The sequence below is a fragment of the Hippopotamus amphibius genome, chromosome 11, assembly GCF_030028045.1.
Source record: "Hippopotamus amphibius kiboko isolate mHipAmp2 chromosome 11, mHipAmp2.hap2, whole genome shotgun sequence".
NCBI lineage: Eukaryota > Metazoa > Chordata > Mammalia > Artiodactyla > Hippopotamidae > Hippopotamus > Hippopotamus amphibius.
The window spans coordinates 52,943,782-52,961,432 of NC_080196.1; the positions used below are offsets into that span (position 1 = coordinate 52,943,782).

At 39.1% G+C, this 17,651-nt stretch overlaps 1 protein-coding gene and 1 non-coding gene across 2 annotated transcripts in view; one reads left to right on the forward strand and one right to left on the reverse strand.

Moving 5' to 3' along the window:
* Positions 1–17,651, forward strand: part of NEK10 (NIMA related kinase 10) — a 267,865-nt gene that overhangs the window by 159,798 nt on the left and 90,416 nt on the right. The window contains exons 24-25 of the mRNA XM_057700444.1: positions 12,982–13,111; positions 13,656–13,726. Coding sequence (XP_057556427.1) covers positions 12,982–13,111; positions 13,656–13,726 — 201 coding nt within the window. The remainder of the gene's footprint in view (positions 1–12,981; positions 13,112–13,655; positions 13,727–17,651) is intronic.
* On the reverse strand, positions 692–795 carry LOC130832128 (U6 spliceosomal RNA). Its single transcript, XR_009048209.1, has one exon. It is a non-coding gene; the product is annotated as a U6 spliceosomal RNA (small nuclear RNA).

Below are 17,651 nucleotides of genomic sequence, written 5' to 3' on the forward strand. Positions count from 1 at the left end.
CTTGCTCTTGGATTTTCCAGCTTCCTGAATTGTGAGAAATAAATTCTTGTTCATTTCTGTTTAAGACCCCCATTTATGGTATTTTGTTATGGCAGCCCAAGATGACTATACACTATTTTGTTATTCAAACTTTTCTACATTTGGCCATTGGGAACTGGTTAACTTGTCTTCCTTACCCCTCTGACATACCCCTATCACTGGGCTTTTTTTTTTTTTCTTTTTAGACTAACTTTCTGGAACTACAAGATGCTCCAGGTTCATTTTGTATATTTCTTGCCACATTTCTGCAATGGTGTTAAAAACCAAGATCTGTTGCTAAGTTTGCTCATTACTACTGGGAAATAATCAATTCTAGGCCTTTTCATCTGACAGAACCATTCACATAACTATAAATATTTCCATATGTAACCATGTATATCAATATTAAGCTAAACATGAGTTTATACTACTGTCTCCTACTCTAATCTGTTACCCCCTTGGAAAAGGAGTAGAAGTAAATTTCCTTGCTTAACTGTAATCTTCCTTACACTTCAATAGTGGGAAACCTGGCTTTTGCCATCTGCCAGTCATTTACTTAATTGTTGAATTCTGATACACATGTATAGCAGTATCAAAATTGTCCATCTTTACCCTATGGGAAACAACTTTTTTAACTGTAGTCCTCATCTTTTGCCTGTCATCTTACTGCCTCTAAAATATGAAATACGTCACAGATTTGAATGTCATCCTTTTCCAGAGGTCATGCTAATTTTCATGTCATTCTAATTTTAGTATATGTACTGGCAAAATGAGCACAATAATCAAACTTTGAGCAAAGATGACAACACAGCCACTGTAGGAAAGGAGAATATACTATCTACACTCAAGACCTTGTAACATATCATCTCATTTCATTTGCTTTGTGAATGTACTTTGTTGCATTTAAAGGGAAGAAGTTCCCCTCCCAACTTATATAAATCATCATAGTATTGAATTATTTGAGAAATAGCAGAATGTTCATATTTTACAATGTTTTGAAAAACATGTAGGTTCAATACTTTCCTTGTTTACCTCAATAATGAGTAAATAAGAATCTTTGGCAATTAACAGCTTAATTGTTCACATCAGTGAGGTACTAGTAATGGAATTTAAAAATCTAAACTGTGTCTTTTTAAAAATTATATTAAGCATCCCTCCTTTCTCATCTTTCTTCCGCTTTGTTTTCACTATCAATTTGTGAATTTATGCCTTTTTAAAACAGACGTAGTGTTTAGATAAACTTTAGTCAAGCCCCCTCTCAAAGCCTGCTGATTATGAGCTATGTTGACTTATTTATCAAAATATTGTAATAAATAAAGAATGTCCTTGCCATCTACCTAACTATACTATCCCTGGTTTCACTTAAAATTGTTTCAAGCTTTATTGAAGTATTATTGACAATTAAAAATTGTATATATTTAAGGTTTACAATGTGATTTTTTTTAAAGCTCTTTATTGGAATATAATTGCCTTACACTCTTGTATAGTTTTTGAGGCACATCAAAGTGAATCAGCTGTTTTTATACATATATCCCCATATCCCCTCCCTCCCATGACTCCCTCCCGCTCTCCCTGTCTGGGCCTTCTAAGGCATCACCCATCATCCAATTGATCTCCCTTTGTTATACAGCAACTTCCCACTAGCTAGCTATTTTACATTTGGTAGTGTATATTTGTCTATGCTACTCTCTCACTATGTCCCAGGTTCCCCTTCGCCCCCTCCCCCCCAACCCCGTGTCCTCCAGTCCATTCTCTGCATCTGCATCCTTATTCTTGCCCTGTCACTGGGTTCATCAGTACCATTTTTTTTTTTTTTTTTTTTTTTTTTTTAGATTCTGTATAATGAGTTAGCATACAGTATTTGTTTTTCTCTTTCTGGCTTACTTCACTCTCTAGGACAGACTCTAGGTCTAACCACCTCTTTACATATAGCTCCATTTCATTCCTATTTATGGCTGAGTAATATTCCATTGTATATATATGCCACATCTTCTTTATCCATTCATCTGTTGATGAGCATTTAGGTTGCTTCCATGTCCTGGCTATTGTAAATAGTGTTGCAATGAACATTATGGTACATGTTTCTTTTTGGATTATGGTTTTCTCTAGGTATATGCCCAGGAGTGGGATTACTGGGTCATATGGTAGTTCCATTTTTAGTTTTTAAAGGAACCTCCAAACTGTTTTCCATAGTGGCTGTACCAGCTTACATTCCCACCAACAGTGCAGGAGAGTTCCCTTTTCTCCACACCCTCTCCAACATTTATTGTTTCTAGATTTTTTGATAATGGCCATTCTGACTGGTGTGAGGTGATACCTCATTGTGGCTTTGACTTGCATTTCTCTAATGATTAGTGATGTTGAGCATCTTTCCACGTGTTTGTTGGCCATCTGTATGTCTTCTTTGGAGAACTGTCTATTTAGGTCTTCTGCCCATTTGTGGATTGGGTTATTTGTTTTTTTGGTATTAAGCTGCATGAGCTGCTTGTATATTTTGGAGATTAATCCTTTGTCCATTGCTTTGTTGGCAAGTATTTTCTCCCATTCTGAGGGTTGTATTCTTGTCTTGTTTATGGTTTCTTTCACTATGCAAAAGTTTTTAAGTTTCATGAGGTCCCATTTGTTTATTCTTGATTTTATTTCCATGATTCTGGGAGGTGGGTCCAAAAGTATCTTGCTTCGATGTATGTCATAGAGTGTTCTGCCTGTATTTTCCTCTAGGAGTTTTATAATGTCTGGCCTTACATTTAGGTCTTTAATCCATTTTGAGTTTATTTTTGTGTATGGTGTTAGGAAGTGTTCTAATTTCATTCTTTCACATGTAGCTGTCCAATTTTCCCAGCACCACTTATTAAAGAGGCTGTCTTTTTTCCATTGTATATTCTTGCCTCCTTTGTCAAAGATAAGATGCCCATATGTGCTGGGTTTACCTCTGTGTTCTCTGTTCAGTTCCATTGATCTTCTTTTCTGTTTTTTGTGCCAGTACCATATTGCCTTGATCACTGTGGCCTAGTAGTATAGTTTGAAGTCAGGAAGCCTGATTCCACCAACTCCATCTTTCCTTTTCAAGATTGCTCTGGCTCTTTGGGGTCTTTTGCGTTTCCATACAAATCATAAGATTTCTTCTTCTAGTTCTGTGAAAAATGTGGTTAGTAATTTGATAGGGATTGTGTTATCTGTAAATTGCTTTGGGTAGGATAGTCATTTTCACAATGTTGATTCTTCCAATCCCAGAACATGGTATGTCCCTCCGTTTGTGTCATCTTTGATTTCTTTCATCACTGTCATAATTTTCTGCATACACGTCCTTAGCCTCCTTAGGCAGGTTTATTCCTAGCTATTTTATTCATTTTTTTGCAGTGGTAAATGGGAGAGCTACCTTAATTTCTCTTTCTGCTCTTCCTTTGTTAGTGTATAGGAATGCATGAGATTTCTGTATATTAATTTTGTATCCTGCCACTTTCCTAAATTCATCACTTAGTGCTAGCAGTTTTCTGGTAGAACCTTTAGGATTTTCTGTATATAATATCATGTCATCTGTGACAAGTGACAGTTTTACTTCTTTTCCAGTTTGGATTCCCTTTATTTCATTTTCTTCTCTGATTGGTGTGGCTAAAACCTCCAAAACTATGTTGAATGCTACTGGTGAGAGTGGGCACCCTTGTCTTGCTCCTGTTCTTAGGGGGAATGCTTTCAGTGTTTCACCATTTAGAATGATGTTGGCTTTTGGTTTCTCACATATGGCTTTTATTATGTTGAGATAACTTCCTTCTATGCCCATTTTCTGGAGAGTTTTGATCATAAATGGATGTTGAATTTTGTCAAAATTTTTTCCTCATCTATTGAGATGATCATTTGGTTTTTATCCTTCAATTAGTTAATATGATGTATCACATTGATTGATTGCATATATTGAAGAATCTTTGCATCCCAGGGATAAACCCCACTTGATCATGGTGTATGATCTTTTTAAAGTGCTGCTGGATTCTGTTAGCTAGTATTTTGTTGAGGATTTTTGCATCTATATTCATCAGTGATATTGGCCTGTAATTTTCTTTTTTTCTGACATCTATGCCTGGTTTTGGTATCAGGGTGATGGTAGCCTCATTGAATATGTTCGGGAGTGTTCCTCCTTCTGCTATATTTTGGAAGAGTTTGGGAAGGATAGGTGTTAGCTCTTCTCTAAATGTTGAATAGAATTCACCTGTGAAGCCATCTGGCCCTGGGCTTTTGTGTGTTGGGAGAATTTTAATCACAGACTCAATTTCAGTGCTTGTGTTTGGTCTTTTCTCATTTTCTATTTCTTCCATGTTCAGTCTTGGAAGATTGTATTTTTCTAAGAACTTATCCATTTCTTGCAGGTTATCCAATTTATTGGCATACAGTTGCTTGTAATAGTCTCTCATGATCTTTTGTATTTCTGCAGTGTCAGTTCTTACTTCTCGCTTTTCATTTCTTATTCTGCTGATTTGTGTCTTCTCCCTGTTTTTCCTGATGAGTCTGGCTAATGGTTTATCAATTTTGTTTATCTTCTCAAAGAACCAGCTTTTAGTTTCATTTATCTTTGCTATTGTTTCCTTCATTTCTTTTTCACTTATTTCTGATCTCATCTTTATGATTTCTTTCCTTCTGCTCACTTTGTGTTTTTTTTTTTTTTGTTCTTCTTTTTCTAATTGTTTTAGGTGTAAGGTTAGGTTGTTTATTCAATATTTTTCTTGTTTCTTGAGGTAAGACTGTATTGCTATAAACTTCCCTCTTAGAACTGCTTTTGCTGCATCCCATAGGTTTTGGGTTGTTGTGTTTTCATTGTCATATGTTTCTAGGTATTTTTTGATTTCCTCTTTGATTTCTTCAGTGATTTCTTGGTTGTTTTTGTAGCGTATTGCTTAGCCTCCATGTGTTTGTATTTTTTATATATTTTTTTCCTGTAATTGATATCTAGTCTCATGGCATTGTGGTCTGAGAAGATGCTTGATAGGATTTCAATTTTCTTGAATTTACTGAGGCTTAATTTGTGATCCAAGTTGTGATCTATCCTGGAAAATGTTCCGTGTGCACTTGAGAAGAAAGTGTATTCTGTCGTTTTTGATGGAATGTCCTATAAATATCAATGAAGTCGAGATGGTCTAATGTGTCATTTAAAGCTTGTGTGTCTTTATTTTCTGTTTGGATGATCTGTCCATTGATATAAGTGGGGTGTTGAAGTCTCCCACTATTATTGTGTTACTGTTGATTTCCCCTTTTATGGCTGTTAGCATTTGCCTTATGTATTGAGGTGCTCCTATGTTGGGGGCATAGATATTTACCATTGTGATATGTTCTTCTTGGGTGGATCCCTTGATCATTATGTAGTGTCCTTCCTTGTCTCTTGTAATGGTCTTTAAAGTGTAATTTGTCTGATATGAGTATTGCTACTCCAGCTTTCTTTTGACTTCCATTTGCATGGAATATCTTTTTCCATCCCTTTACTTTCAGTCCATATGTGTCCCTTGGTCTGACGTGGGTTTCTTGTAGGCAGCATATATAAAGGTCTTGTTTTTGTATCCATTCAGCCACTCTGTGTCTTTTGGTTGGAGCATTTAATCCATTTACATTTAAGGTGATTATTGACATGTGTGTTCTGATTATCATTTTCTTAATTGTTGGCGGTTTGCTTTTGTAGGTTTTTTTCCTTCTCTTGTGTTTCCTACCTAGAAGAGTTGGTTTAGCAATTCTTGTGAAGCTGGTTTTTTGGTGCTGAATTCTCTTAACTTTTGCTTGTCTGTCAAGCTTTTGATTTCTCCATTGAATCTGAATGAGATTCTTGCTGGGTAGAGTATTCTTGGCTGTAGGTTTCTCTCTTTCAGGAGTTTCAGTATATCCTGCTGTTGCCTTCTGGCCTGCAGAGTTTCTGTAGAAAGGTCAGCCGTTATCCTTATGGGTTTTTCCTTATATGTTATTTGTTGCTTTTCTCTTGCTGCTTTTAATATTTTTTCTTTGTGTTTAATTGTCATTAGTTTGATTAATATGTGCCTTGGTGTATTTCTCCTTTGGTTTATTCTGTATGGGACTCTCTGTGCTTCTTGGACTTGCTTAATTACTTCCTTTCCCATGTTGGGGAAGTTTTTCACTATAACCTCTTCAAATATTTTCTCAGACCCTTTCTTTTTTTCTTCTTCTTCTGGGATGCCTATGATTTGAATGTTGGTGCACTTATTGTTGTCACCAAGATCTCTGAGACTGTCTTCCATTCTTTTTATTCTTTTTTCTTTTTCCTGCTCTGTGGCAGTTATTTCCCCCTTTCTTTTTTCCAGCTCACTTATTCATTCTTCTGCCTCAGTTATTCTGCTGTTTATATTATCTAGAGTATTTTTAATTTCAGTTATTTTGTTGTCCAATTCTGTTTGTTTGCTCTTTAGCTCTGCTGAGTCCTTATTAACTGTTTGTTGTACATTCTGTAATTTGTTATCAAGATTTTGTATCATCTTTACTATCATTACTCTGAATTCTTTTTCAGGCAATTTTCCTATTTCCTTTTATTTATTTGGTCTTGTGGGTTTTTTTCCTTGTCCTTTGCCTGCAAGATGTTTCTTTGTTTTCTCATTTTGTCTAAGTTATAGGATTTGCTGTCTCCTTTCCCTCTGCTGCCTAGGAGTAATTCCTCTTGTTTCTGCCCTCTGCCCCCTGTGATGGGGTTTGTCTAGTGTCTTGAGTAGGCTTCCTGGTGGGGGAGTCTGTTGTCTGTTTTCCGATGTGTGGCTCTGTGTCTTTTCTCTATGATGAACAGGGCCGTTTCAGGTGGTGTGTTTTAGAGTATCTGTGAGGTTAATATGCCTTTAGGTATTCTGTGTGCTAATGGGTGGGTTTGTGTTCCTGTCTTGTTTGAAGTTTAATGTGAAGTGTCCAGCCCTGACAGTTGCAGAGAGTCAGGCGAAGGCAAGTCTTATACTGTGATGCAGGGCTCTGTGAGTGTTCTCTGCAGTTAATCTTCCCTGTGTCTGAGGACTCCCTAGTAGTCTAACTTCCTGGTTTCAGTGATTCCTCCCCATAGCCTCTTACTTGACTTCTGATGGAGCAGTCCAGACTTCAGAGGTTGCTTGTTCTGGCAATAAAGGGGTTTAAAGAAGACTGTCCGAGCCCCAGACTAATGGCAGAGTGTTGAGTCAAACAAATACTAAGTCAAGGAAACACATACATGTATGAGACACACAAATACTGGATCCAGTAGAACATAAGTCACTAGAAAGACCTGAAAGAAGAACCCCAGTATGCCATCAGACAGTCAAAGAGAAAACAAACAGAAATTTAAAACCAAAAATTAAAAAAAAAAAAACCAAAAAACCAAAAAAACAAACCACACAAACACAAATCCAGGGAGATTTTGAAAGCTAGGGTCAAATATAATAAAGAACAGAAGTACCACCATACAGACTGTAGATTATCAGAACAAAATCAGACAATTATACTTAGAACTAAGATAAAGACCAAACCTAATAATAAAAACCAAAGCAGTGTGTCATCTGGAGAATAAAGCAAGGAAACTTAGCTGAGCGATAATATTGCTTATAAGTATATTAAGTTAAAACTAACTAAAAAAGGATAGAAGACAGGGCAACAGGAGGGTGTAGTGTGACTGGAAATATGAAAAGAAAAAGAAAAAATAGAAATGTACAAAAGATAGAGATGAAAAGAAGGTAGGAGAGATACAGTCAACACTGTAAAAAAACTTAGCTAGAAATAGAAATATATAAAAAGGCTAAAAATAAAAATAGAATAAAAAATACGTTATAAAACATATAGATCCCTTAGGACTAAGATCATAATTAATAAAATAAAAAAAATTAGAACTGACCCCACAATGGATGAGATCAGTAGAATCATTAATACTATTTCTGTTTCCTTGGGGTCTCAGCTGTAAATGTCCTTCTACCCGCCTTTGGTTTTTTGTATTACTTTGTGATCAGTAGAATTTCCTTTGTTGTTTGTCTGTAAGCACTAGTGTGTGGGGAGAGAGAGGGTACAGTAGTGGCTCCCTCCCCTGGGGGTGAGTGAGCAGTGGCTCCCTGCCTGTGTCACAGCAGCTCAGGAGACTCAGGCTGAGAGAGTGTGCCTGTTATAGAGGGACATGGGCAACTCAGGCCGAGAGAGTGACTTCAACCACAGCTCCTTCCCCCTGCTACAACTCTGCTGGGGGACCCCACCTGGGTCATGGTGGCTCAGTCAGCCATGGCGGTGCCTGTTGCAGAGGGACACCAGTGGCTCAGGTGTAAACAGAATGTCTCCAGAGCTGGGCCACTCTGCAGACTTTTGGCTCTTCACTACAGGCACTCTAGGCCAGCCCTGCCCAGGGGGCTTTGTTATCCCTGATTGCATTAGCCAGGCCCAGAGGGGTCCTTCCTTTTTCCATCACAGGCATCGAGAGAGAGAGGCTACACCTGCAGCTCCTCCCCCATGCTTGTGAGTCGGCGATATTGAGACACCGCCATGGCTACCCAGCTTTCCACAGTAGGCATTCTCCACTGCGGATTTCTTCCCTCCTGTCCTCTCAGTCTGTCTCCCCACTGCCAACAATGTTTCTTACCCTGAACCAGTTCTCCGATTCCCACGTTCAAGCTCCCAGACCCCCTGTTCAGCTGTGAACCGATGTCTCAGTCCAGACATGCTGAGCCGTGGTGCAGACCCTTCATGTGTTTCTCACTCTTTCCTGTCTGCCACAGCTCAGCTGCTTCACCCTCTTTGAACAGTCCCAAACATCTCCCTTCTGACCCAGGGAAATTTCCCATTGGAGAAGGGGTTTCCCCATCAGATAAGGGACGTTTCCCCAAATTTGGCAATCTCCCCTCTGTTTCAGATCCCCCTGCCCCAGAGTGTGGGACCTGTCCCTTTCCTTTCTTCTCCTCCTCTTTCTCCTTTTTTTTCCCCTCTGTCCTTACCAGTTATGTCAGGATCTTTGCAATCCTTTCTGGTGTCTGAGGTCATTTGCTGGTATTCAGCTGGTTCTCTGTGGGAATTATTGCATCTTTTGTTGTGTTCCTGATGCATCTGTGGAGAGGGATGCATTCCACATTCTTCTACTTCACCGCCATCTTTCTTCACAATGTGATGTTTTGATATTTATATACATTGTGAAATGATTATACAAACAAGCTAATTAACATATCTAGTACTTCACCTAATTACTTTTTTTGTGGTGGGAATACTTGTGATGTACTTTCTTAGCAAATTTCAACTATGCAATACATTATTATTAAATATAGTCACCATGCTGTACAATAGGTCAGAAATAATAAAAAAAATAATTTTTAATTGAAGTATAACATAATTGCTGTAATTTTTTACACATATATTACATATGTTTAATCTTTACCAGAAGAGCCCTTATTTTTGTTAAATATAAATTATGCTCTACTTTACCATTAAAAGATTTTAGATGACCAAATCACATAGGAATATCCAGTTTTTAAAATACAGAGTAATATTTTTGATTGGGAAAGAGAAAACACATTTTTTTAAAGTGTGTGTGCGTTTGTGTGTACTATTTAACTTCTCTTAAGTGAGCATTGCCAGCTGTAATTCTGTATTTCTTTAAATGTGGTTGGGCTCACCTTAAGTGGAGAAATTGGAAATTATTACAAGATAGTGAATTATTTTACAATGGTTTTCTAAACAATAATCACCAAAATAAGTAGTGATTGAATCATGACTTTAGACATATTTCCCAAAGGCTGGGTTCTTTTCGAAGATGAAAAACATATGAGTAGGTTTTTTAATAGAACCTGCATGAGTTTGCTAGGTCTGCCATAAAAAAATGCCATGGCCTGGGTGGCTTAAACAACAGAAATTTATTTGAAGGCTGGAGTCCAAGATCAAGATGTTGGCAGTTTGGTTTCTTCTAAGGCTTCTCCTTGTCTTGCAAATGCCATCCCCTCCTTTTTGCTGCCTCTTCCATTGGTTGTTCCTCTGCACATGTGCACTCCAGGTGTCTGTTCTTTTTCTAATGCAGACACCAGTCACACTAGCTTAGGGCCCACCCCAGCAGCAGCTCTGAGTCAGCTCATGCAGGCCTTGTCTGCATATCCCATTACAGTCTCAGATACTGGGGCTTGGGACTCAATACATGAATTTTGGGGGAGAGATGATTCAGACCATAACAGAACAGTCTGTGTGACTTTTAGAAATCAGACTCTATTTTCTGTTTGCCATTGCTTTTCATTGTAATTATGAAATGCTTTTACCTTAGAGAATATTTGAAGTTGGACTCCAGAAGCAATGTGACAGTTGGCAATTGTGTTGTCTTTTGCTGCCCTTTCTTGTTCTCCTCTAGGGCTTTGAGATTCTGGTGAAAGCTATTATGTTAGTTAACTTTGACTAAACACCTCAAAACTTAGTGGATTGATATAATAACCTTTGTTTTGTTTTCTTTTTTCTTCTTCTCAATATACTGACTGTGTGCTGGCAAATCAGGCTGTTTTGAGCTAGGATTGCTGATCCACGTTGTCTGGGCTCACCTGTGCATTGTGGTCGCCTGGTGCTCAAAGGCTTCGCTGATGGATGTGGTGGTGGAGTGGCTGGGGGGGGCCGGGGGGGAGGATTGTTGGAGGCCACCAGGCCGTGTGGTGCTCATCACCCAGCAGGCAGGGCTCTGCCTGTGGTCATGGGGGTTTCAAGAGCAGAAAGAGAGCGCAAGCCACAAAGAGTGCTTTTCTGTTCTCTCCTTGCATCACTTTTCCTGATGGCTTCTTGGCCAAAGCAAGCAATGTGGTCAAGCCCAGATTCAAGTAGACTCCATCTTTCACTGGGAGGGGTGGCACAGCCATACTGCAAAGGGACTTGCCCGTGGGGTGGAAGGAATTTGTGGTCTCCGGTGAGATGAAGCAGGAGATGTAATGATGAGAAAAGTAAACTAAGTAAATTCTACTCTTACAAGTGTTTTCCTGCACATTGAGTAATTATCTTTTGAGGAAAAATGAAGGCTGTCCATTTTTCAATGTCTCTTCATTCCAAAGATGTACAGACACTGGCTGTTGAGTGAAAACAGAGAGGGAACAGGAAATGGAAGAGGGATCTGAGGGAAGGATGGGTGGAGCACTCACAGCACCTGCTTCCTGAGCTTTTGGGAATATGAAACAAATCTGAGTTCCCAGTGGATTAAAACATGAGCCATTTGTCTGTGGGGAGCCAAGGACATTTTTTTGTTGAAGACATTTTTTCCTCTTACAGCATTTTTTCACGTGAGCAGTTGATTGATTAAGAACAGGGAACACTTTTATACATGTGGGACCTGTAGAGCCCTGGAAATTTCATCCTGGACTCTCCATTGCCATTTTATTGAACTCAAAGACAGTATATATGAAAATGCTTAACTGAGAGATATGGAAATCATACTTCCTCTGTGAGTACATAATGTAGATCTTAAACCAGGAATTATTCCCCATAACCTCACAGGAATTACAACTCCTTGGTTGTTCTTAATAGCCAATACCTACTCTGTTCTGATACCAATTTATGACTTTCTTTATATCTTAATCCACTGTCCAAGTTAACCATTAATCCCTACCCCATTAATTTAGAGGTTTGAGCACAGTCCTAAGTACATACTATAGGAGTGAATAATCAAACTGCTTACTTTAGAGTGTGTGTGTGTGTGTGCTGAGTGCTTTTAATACTTTGCTGAGCTTCAGTCTACAAATATGAGAGAGGAAACTTCTATCAGTTCAAAATACCCAAGGGAGGACTTCCTAGGTGGTGCAGTGGTAAAGAATCTGCCTGCCAATGCAGGGGACATGGGTTTGAGCCCTGCCCTGGGAAGATTCCACATGCCACGGAGCAAATAAGCCCGTGCGCCACAACTATTCAGACTGTGCTCTAGAGCCCATGAGCCACAACTACTGAGGCCACATGCTGCAACTATTGAAGCCCACGTGCCTGGGGCCCGTGCTCCACAACAAGAGAAACCACTACAATGAGGAGCCTGTGTACCACAATGAAGCGTAGCCCCTGCTCTTAGCAACTAGAGAAAGCCCATGTGCAGCAACGAAGACCCAGCACAGCCAGTAAATAAATAAAATAAATAAATAAATTTATAAAAACACCCAAGGGAACTACACTCCTCTCCTTGTTAAAAACAATATAAAACCCATAAACCCTCACAGCTTCACTTCATTTGAAGGCTGACAGCATCCTTATTCAGACTAGAAATGCAATTTCAGAAGAGATGAACATGACAGATGTTGTCATTTTCTGCAACATATTTAAGTATGGTCTTACCCCGTACTCTGCTCGTAATAATGCTGTGTAACAAATTATCATAAAATCTTGGTGGCATTCAGCAATAAACATTCATTGTCAGACTCACAGGGCGGTGAGTCTCCTGGGCTGGGTCTCCTTCCAGCTGCAGGTTAATGTGTGCAGATCTGCTGCACGTGTCTTGTGCTTGGCCTGGGCTGGAGGGGTAGCAGCCACAACAGATGTGGTTTTCTTTTGGACAGAAGCTCCTAGAGGGACAAATGGAAGCACTCAATACCTGTTAAGACTGAGGCCCTGATATGTGGCACTGCCAATTCCACACTCCACTGGCCAAAGCAAGACAACACAACCAAAATCAAAGGCAGGATCGGGTGGCAAACATTGCCCACCAAGAGGAGAGAATGGGGTATTCACAATCTCCAGAATAGTGAGAACTGGGGCCAGTCATTCCATCTACCACAGAGGGTGATTGTTGCTGGAAGTGAAAGGACATTTAATAGGAGTTGCATATGTGATTTATTAATATTTAATTCTTAAACTGGAATTGCTTGATTGTGCTTCTTGAGTCACCTGAATCTGAGAGAATTCAAAGATACTTTTTAATATGTTTACTTGAAATAGTGATCAAGAGTTTCCATTTTTTTCTTATATCTCCAATTATAGCTTGAAAATTGAACTCTTTTTCTGTGCTGACTTCTCCCTTTATCATCATGCATTAACATCCTTATTTTAATTCAGCCCTGAGGTGCTGAAGAGTGAGCCGTATGGGGAGAAGGCTGATGTCTGGGCTGCAGGCTGCATCCTTTATCAGATGGCAACTCTGAATCCTCCCTTCTACAGCACAAACATGCTCTCCCTGGCCACAAAAGTAAGCAACCTTGGGAGACAAAAGGGTCTCTTGTTGCCTAAAACACCATTCCTTTTCTTCTTAAATAGAACCTTTGTGATTTTAATAAAACTGTCAATTAATAACAGTCATTGTGTTATTAGCCACGTGATCCAGTTTATTTTTTCTCCTTTCTTCTAAGTCTACATCATGTGCTATGGCACATTTCCCCTGTAATTGTCTTCAATTTATCATAGAAAATTATGACAGTAAATATAGCAAACTGCTTTTGGTCTTTTATTCTTAACTCATTTGGACTACCCTCAATCCAGCATATTATGTTATCCTACACATCATTTATTGTGAATCTGAGCTTAACTTTAACTCAGCTTCAAGAATACAATTCTATGCTCAAGAACTGTTTAATGCTAATTTTTAATTTTGGGGGATGTTTTTGTTTCTGATGAAAATGTGTGCATGAAATTGTGGTGCTTGTTGAGTAACTTTCATGTCGTGGCCCAGTATCACTGCTCAAAGGCACCTGTGGCTCCTTTACTCCCATCACTCTGGTCTGTTTGTTTTGCAGATAGTGGAGGCTGTATATGAACCAGTGCCAGAAGGCATCTACTCTGAAAAGGTGACCACTACCATCAACAGGTAATTAGTCTCACAACTTCAAACCTATGGGGGTTATCAAGAAATACCTCATATCTATGCAAATTCATTATGTAAATTTTAAGAGGAAGAGGAAAGGCTCCTGAATAATCCAAATCTAGAAAAATGTTTGTGTGTCATCAGTCATAGGAACCATTTGGAAGCCACCCAAGTGTCTGAGAGGAAGTAGTTCATTCACTTGAAATATTATGCAACCATTAGATTGATTATTCAGAAGGCTTTGTATCAACCTGTAAAACAAGTATGATCTGCTAAATAGACATTTCTCCAAAGAAGATATACAGATGGCCAATAGGCACATGAAAAGATGTTCAACATCACTAATTATTAGAGAAATGCAAATCAAAACTACAATGAGGTATCACCTCACACCAGTTAGAAGAGCCATCATCAAAAAATCTACAAACAATAAATGCTGAAGAGGATGTGGAGAAAAGGGAACCCACGTACACTGTTGGTGGGAATATGAATTGGTGCAGCCACTATGGAGAACAGTATGGTGGTTCCTTAAAAACCTAAAAATAGAACTACCATATGATCCAGCAATCCCACTCCTAGGCATATACCCAGACAAAACTATAATTCGAAAAGATACATACACCCCTATGTTCATAGCAGCACTGTTCACAATAGCCAAAACATGGAAACAACCTAAATTTCCATCAATATATGAATGGATAAAGAAGATGTGGTACATATATATACAATGGAATATTAGCCTTATAAAAGGAATAATACCATTTGTAGCAACATGGATGGGCCTAGAGATTGTCATAATAAGTGAAGTAAGTCAAAGACAAATGAGATATGATATTGCTTATATGTAGAATCTAAAAAGATGGTACACTTGAACCTATTTACAAAACAGAAATTGAGTCACAGATGTAGAAAACAAACTTATGGTTACCAAAGGGGGTAGGGATGGGGGATAAATTGGGAGATTGGGATTGACATATTCACACTACTATGTACAAAAGATAACTAACAAGAACCTACTGTATAGCACAGGGAACTCTATTCAGTGCTCTGAGGTAACCTATATGAGAATGGAGTCTGGAAGGAAGTGGATATATGTATATGTATAGCTGAGTCACTTTGCTGTACAGCAGAAACTAACAGAACATTGTAAATAAAATATACTCCAATAAAAAATGAATTAAAAATTTTTAAAAAAATTAAAAACAAAAACAAAACCAAAAAAAAACAAGTAGGACCTGAAGCTAAGCAAAACAAACAAAATGTACAGCTGTTTATAACTATCAAAAAACCCATAAAATGTGCCTGAATGTGGAAAAGACTTAGACAAGAACATAGGAAACTGAAGCAGGCCATGTGAGGTGATAAAATTACAAGCGTTTTTTCCTTTCTATTTTTAAGTTGGTAATGTTGGATAATAATTTTTCAAAGAAAGTCAGAAAGAAGTGCTCCAGCTATCCATGTAGTAGGAGTTTAATGAAAATCATTATACCTATAGGGTCTGCAAGTTCTGCCCCCACAGGGCCTGTTCCAGGTGACCCCTCCCCTCACCCATCCCCTCCCACTTTCCCTCTGCTCCCTCCTCTCCAGCCACAGGAAGCTTCTTGCTACTGCTCTTCCCTTTTCCTGGCACTCTCTTCCCTCTGATACCCACAGTGGCACAGGCCCTCACTTCCTCTGGGTCTCTGCTGAAACTGGGTCCCTGCATAATCAGGGTGCTTGCCCTGATGCCCCCACAACCTCTCTGAACTCTCTCATTCCCTTGTCCGCTTTGCAAAGTTCGCAACACCCACCACCCCTAATGTGTTATACATATACAAGCAGACTTGTTCCTTTATTGTCTCCCTCTTCTCCACCAGAATGAAAACTCCACAAAAACGGGGACTTTTTCAGTTTAGTTTATAGCTGTTCAGTGGCCAGGGCAATGCCTAGTACAAAGCAGACCCTTAGCAATCTACTGGTTGTATGAACAAATGTCTCATCTACCAGACTGATTGCTATTTCTGGACCATTTTACGCCCTTAAATTGGCCCAAGGTTACTACTCTGCCCCATCAAGTGGAAACAAATCCTTATTGGTGTAATAGAAATCCTAGGGTCACCCCAGATGGAAACTTTATCTATCCCCCTGCCCAGTTCCCTTAAATCTCAATTCTGTATCCGTCCTAGCTCTTGGCACTACCTCTAATGCAAAGTAATACATGTATTTTCATGGCTGTGCCCCTTTCCCTTTGGTTTTTCCTTCTAGCCCATTGTTTAGTATTAATACATGCTCCTCACATGTTTGTAGAATTATATCTTGAGTCTTTCCTTGCTCAGCACAATGCTGCCCTACAGTGCTAAGCCCCTCAGGCCCAGCTGGGGCTGAATTTCACTGACTGTGGACTCTGAGCAGACAATCTGACTATTCTTTTGGCATCTCTGTTTCCTCCTCTGGTAAAATGGGGATTGTAATAGTACCAACCTCATCAGGCTGATGCGATGATTATAACATGCAAATCACTTAGCACAGAGCTTTGGCACATGTTAAATCTTGAGCTGTGTTGGCAGTTATTGTTAATATTCTGGGAAATGAGCTGAAACCCCTTTCTAAATCATCTGAATTCCATGTTATACTAGACCCTCCCTCTTGCTAATGAATCCAGACAAATGTATTTAAACTGTTCATCTCCTGTTCTCTTCTCTACTATTTGTTTTCTGGAAAATGCCTTAAAAATTCAAGAAGTCTCTGGAGAGGTCAAGACAAGAGTACCAGGTTTACTCATTTAATTTCTCCTTTTCTTAAGTGTTTGAGTGCCACAAATAGGAGAGGGTAGTGCAGAGACATTATTCTGATTTTGTGGCATTGGGAGCATAATTTGCTTATGACAGGCTTGCTGGCTATGGGTTTCCACACGTTTTGGGGCTGGGAGGTTAGTGGAAAAGTCAGATATCAATGTTGTGAAAAAGTTAAGAACACTAATAGGTTCTAGAATCGAGTTGATTCTAATTTCCACTCTTCCACTCACCTTAACCTTCCCAAGCCCCACTTTCCTCATCTGTGATGTAGAGGTAGCAATAGTGATTACTCATTGGCTTGCTTTGAAGCTTAGATAAGATAATGCTTCCGATGGTCTTAGCACGGTTCCCAGCATATAGCAAGCCCTCAATTAGGTATTGTTATTAATAATATTATTATTATTTATGGAATGAAGTATATAAAAATTATGGTAAATTTGATGTAGGATGGTAAAAGGGGCAATGAAAGATTACAGAATGACTTGGTCTAGTCTGGGGATTTGGGAAAGGTTTTCTATGAAGAAAGGACATGTAATCAGAGACCTGAACTTCACTACTTCTCAAATAGTAAACAGAGTGGAGAAAACATTTCATAGACCTGCATCTCTGAAGGCTTTCCTGAGCAAAAGAGCTTGTTACTTTGAAGAACTGAAAAAATTTGGAGATGCAGCATGTCAAGTAAGGGGGAGGATAGCCAGCAAATGGGCCTAGAATGGTGGTGCTGAAGGAGAGAAGCAGGTGGTTCCCACTGTGGGCTGGAAGTTGAGTCAACAAGTTTTGGAGGACGATCATAAGAGGATTAAAAAATCCTTCAGTTAACTGGGAAAATGGAATGACGTTGGGAATATGAAAACAATTGGATTTATTATGTGGAACCTCAGCAAATGGAGCCAAGACCACTGAGTGGAAGTTCTGAGGTAGCCGGGATCAGCTCACCATTAGGAGGTGTGTGTCAGAATTAGAGAGATCTGCAGTGGAGCAGGTTGCTGGTGGGTGGTGAGGTCGCTGTCACCAGAGTGTTTAAGAGAATGAATGATCACTATTGGGGACTCCAGTTGCAATATTTTGAGTACACTTTTAATTCAGAATACTAAGATGCCATAATTAGTAGGAACTGACAATTTAATTTTAAAGCTGACTACAAATTAAGATTG